The sequence below is a fragment of the Ipomoea nil genome, unplaced genomic scaffold, assembly GCF_001879475.1.
Source record: "Ipomoea nil cultivar Tokyo-kokei standard unplaced genomic scaffold, Asagao_1.1 scaffold0878, whole genome shotgun sequence".
NCBI lineage: Eukaryota > Viridiplantae > Streptophyta > Magnoliopsida > Solanales > Convolvulaceae > Ipomoea > Ipomoea nil.
Genome location: NW_017617306.1, coordinates 1,801,483 through 1,804,997, shown reverse-complemented (window position 1 = coordinate 1,804,997; position 3,515 = coordinate 1,801,483). Strand labels below are relative to the sequence as shown.

Below are 3,515 nucleotides of genomic sequence, written 5' to 3'. Positions count from 1 at the left end.
AGTACATGGTGTTATATTTACGGGTCAAATTTCAGCCTTTGACTTCCTTTTAAAACTCCCTTCTGTTTTGTTAAGAGTATATCTTAACCTAAGTTACCATAAAGTAATTAGCCTTTTTCGAATTTCAAATCTGCAACTCTTCTGTTTCATTCCTAAAAAGGAGGTATACCGTTGCGTCAATCACATCAGCTCTGCATGTAATCTGACAAGCCGCATAAAATAAGGTTCTTCTCCCTTGGGATTATATATGATTATCGGGTCAAGCTTGAAAGGAAGAAGAGTTCAAAAATATCTCTGCTCACTGATTATTTTCTCTCTACTCTTCTACCTAGGGTTTACCTTCTTGCATACCCAAATTGCATATCAATGGCAGACGCTGTGCGAAATATCATCATGAAGCTTGGGAGAAAGGTCCATTCACTAGAAACAGCCACTAAGCATGTAAAAACGCTGCTCCAGTTAGCTATGAAGAAGAAATTGAAGCTTGACTCTGATCTACACGATGAAATCATGGTCACTGTGCTCTCGGATTATCCAGAGTTCTATGCAGATTGGTCCGAGGATGACACCAGTGAGCTTTTGATGCTGGCCTCCGAGGTGAGTGATGAGGTTTGCCCTACATCTATCCCAGAGCCTGCAGATGGGAATCGTGCTGTGGCATTCCTTCAGTATTTTGCTCAACGGGCACTTGAATCCGAAGAGGTCTCACGTCGTCGAGCAGCAGCTCAACCCCGCTACCTACAAGCTGCCCAGGACGAAGCCACACGCCGGATTGAGTTTCTTCCTAACAGGTCCAATACCTCCGAATCTCCTATTGAAATCTCTCTTGATAAGCCTGATGATTTAGTCTCTGATGTTATTCCGTCTGCTTTGCCTATTGTTGAAACTGATAATGTGAATGCTTTATTATTTGTGAGATCCTCTGTGCCTGATGATGTTGTTGTTGAAAATCTTATCCTCTGAAAGATGTTGTTGATGACGTTTCTGATAAGAAAGATAAATCCTCCGATTTGGCCAACGATCTTAGTTTGGTTGTTTACTCTGCTGAAAAAGTTACTATGCCCTCTATTGAAATTGTTGTGTCCCCAAGAGAAATCTGTCCGTCTGAGAATCCCTCTAGCTTGCCCACTGAAATTGAGGCTGCCGGTATCTCAAATCCCCATGCATCTGATCAAATAGATGGGGTGCCAGTCTACACTTCTTCATCATTGGCTGAGAGCTTTGAACATATCCGGCACTTTGCAAGTTTACCCACTGCCTCTATTCCAGAACCGTATCATGTTATTCATCCTTCTGAGTCCTCAAGTGAAGATGAAAAGATTCTTGCTGAAGTTTATGGTCCACAAGCCCATTTGTCTAAACCCCCTTCGGTTGAGGCTACTGCGCATCATGACTCAACCCCCTTCAAGATTCGAGAAGTTACCAGTCTTCTTGGAAGTTCTTCTGTCCAAGTTTCTAAGACAAGTCACTCTATGTATCCAAGCCCTTCTGCTCATTCCCCATCCAAAGAGACGAGAAAATCCAAACGAAAGAGTGTCCCTGTGAAAGTGGTTGTGGAATCTGGTGATGACAATCTTGATGTGGCTCAACCTGAGAAGAGGAGAAAGTCTGGTTAGTTAGTCAAAACTGAAGCTAATCCTCCTGTTCAACAAGTGTTCAAAACCCTGCGGTCATCCGTCAAGCAAAAAGGTCCTGTTGTGGTTCCCACATCTTCTACCCGGAATGGGAAACAAATTACTCGCTCCAGAGGACGAAGTATTACGCCTGAGGTTCAACCTACTGCTGAGAATCCTGACACATCTATCTATAGACCTCAGTTTGTCTCCTCTACTGCCCAAGGAAAATGGTCCACAATGATCCGGAGAGATCTTATTGTTCAGCGGTCTGTTGATGAACACTAGTTGAACTTTGTTTGCGACATCTTGCCTTTGCTGAATGAAGTGGGCCTGTTGAAGACTGTCTCCTCCATTTGTCCTTATTTGAAGCTTCTGACTTACGAGTTCTACTGTAATCTCAATGAGGAGATTGACAATTTGTCCGGGACGCGACCAATGCAAATCTTCATTCGCGGAAAATGGTATGTCTTCGGCCCTGACATGATAAATGAGTATTATGGTTTGAAAGGTGTGCACAAAGAAGAAATCACAGACTGGGATTTGGTGGCAAAGACCCTCACAGGTGGACAAACTGATACATGGCCTACGGGTGAAAAAGATTATTTGTCTAGCTCACAACTCACCTCCAAATATGTCATCTTGCACCGTCTTGCACTTCACAATTGGCTTCCATCAGCTCACTTTCATACGGTCGGCAAGCAATTGGCAGCTCTCTTGTTTCGGATTGGGACAAAGATGCCTATTGATCTAGGGTCCTGGATCTATTATCATATCCTCACTTTGATCCATCCTCGAGAGCCGAAGGTACGGTTGCCATTCCCTAATTTGATATTTGGGGTTCTAACATCGCAGGGCCTTGAGCCAATGCCTAGTGAGGTGATTAGTCCGACTCTTCTTTATACTGTTGATCCTCGTCTTCTGACTGGAGGTAACATCCGAGACGTTACACCGGTGATTGCTCCTTCCACTTCTGATGCTGATACGTTGGCTGATGTTTCGCCACATGCGAAAGATGTCCAACTCTCTCTTCATCTAAAAGCCCGGGTATCTGAACTTGAGACTGTTCATGGAATCATTGCGAAGCAGCTGACAGGGGCCCGTACTGAATTGGCTACTGTTCTTTTCCGCTTGAGCTTCATGGAATCTGCTGCTGCCGATGCTGCTTAGTCTGACAGTGAGAACCCCTCCAATGCTTGACCGTGCTTTGACTATCATTGGCAAAAAGGGGGAGTGTGGAACTCAGGGGGAGTTTTGTTGATGTTTTTGTACCTTCTGGCCCTGTCTAGGCGACTGATTGTGATGGCACCACCTTATGAAGAATGTTGTTCTGTTCCAGCATAACTTGTATGTTGTTTTTTTGTTATGCTTTGTAATCAGATATTTGGTTTTCTATGCATTTCTATCTTAGTCCTATCTAGTTTGTGTTTTTATAAGTAGTCGAGTTGTTTTGCCAAATAATAGCCAAAGGGGGAGTTTGTTAGTGTTTTAATTCGCTCAAAAAAACCCCAACATATAATTGGCAATATTATTATGGCAAATTAAGATAGGGTTAGCTTGGTGTCGGTTTGTTCTACAGAGGACTGATTGATCAGATACAGCAACAGAGGGACTGACACTGAAGATATGTTTTAAGAAGATGTTTCCGTTTTACAAAACGCGGTTTAAGAAGTCAGTTTTTTGGAAAGAAGATCAGCGTATCAGTCTTGGAAAGGTATGAACCAGATCTTTAAGATTACATTCTTCTTATATCGTCCTACCATCTACAATCAGAGATATCTATGGAGAGTGTTCTGATTATGGAACTATAAGTACTCTTATTCGATCAAGAATTAGGGTTACGCTTTTGAGAAGAAAGAAACACTCAGACATATACTAAGAGATTACATCTTTGATTATCAT

The 3,515-nt window shown here is 42.7% G+C and overlaps 1 protein-coding gene across 1 annotated transcript; it reads left to right on the top strand.

The window, feature by feature from the left end:
- Positions 1–366: 366 nt before the first annotated feature.
- LOC109179182 lies at positions 367–2,783 on the top strand. Its single transcript, XM_019328743.1, has 3 exons — positions 367–894; positions 993–1,611; positions 1,942–2,783. The coding sequence occupies exons 1-3, from the start codon at positions 367–369 to the stop codon at positions 2,781–2,783; spliced, it is 1,989 nt and encodes a 662-aa protein (XP_019184288.1).
- Positions 2,784–3,515: the final 732 nt, after the last annotated feature.

Excerpts from the sequence above, each read along its gene's own strand:
- LOC109179182 (XM_019328743.1), top strand. The coding sequence starts at position 367 with ATGGCAGACGCTGTGCGAAATATCATCATGAAGCTTGGGAGAAAGGTC. Across the intron at positions 895-992 it reads CTATTGTTGAAACTGATAAT|AAAGATAAATCCTCCGATTT; the intron begins GTGAATGCTTTA and ends GTTTCTGATAAG. Across the intron at positions 1,612-1,941 it reads TGAGAAGAGGAGAAAGTCTG|TGGGCCTGTTGAAGACTGTC; the intron begins GTTAGTTAGTCA and ends TGCTGAATGAAG.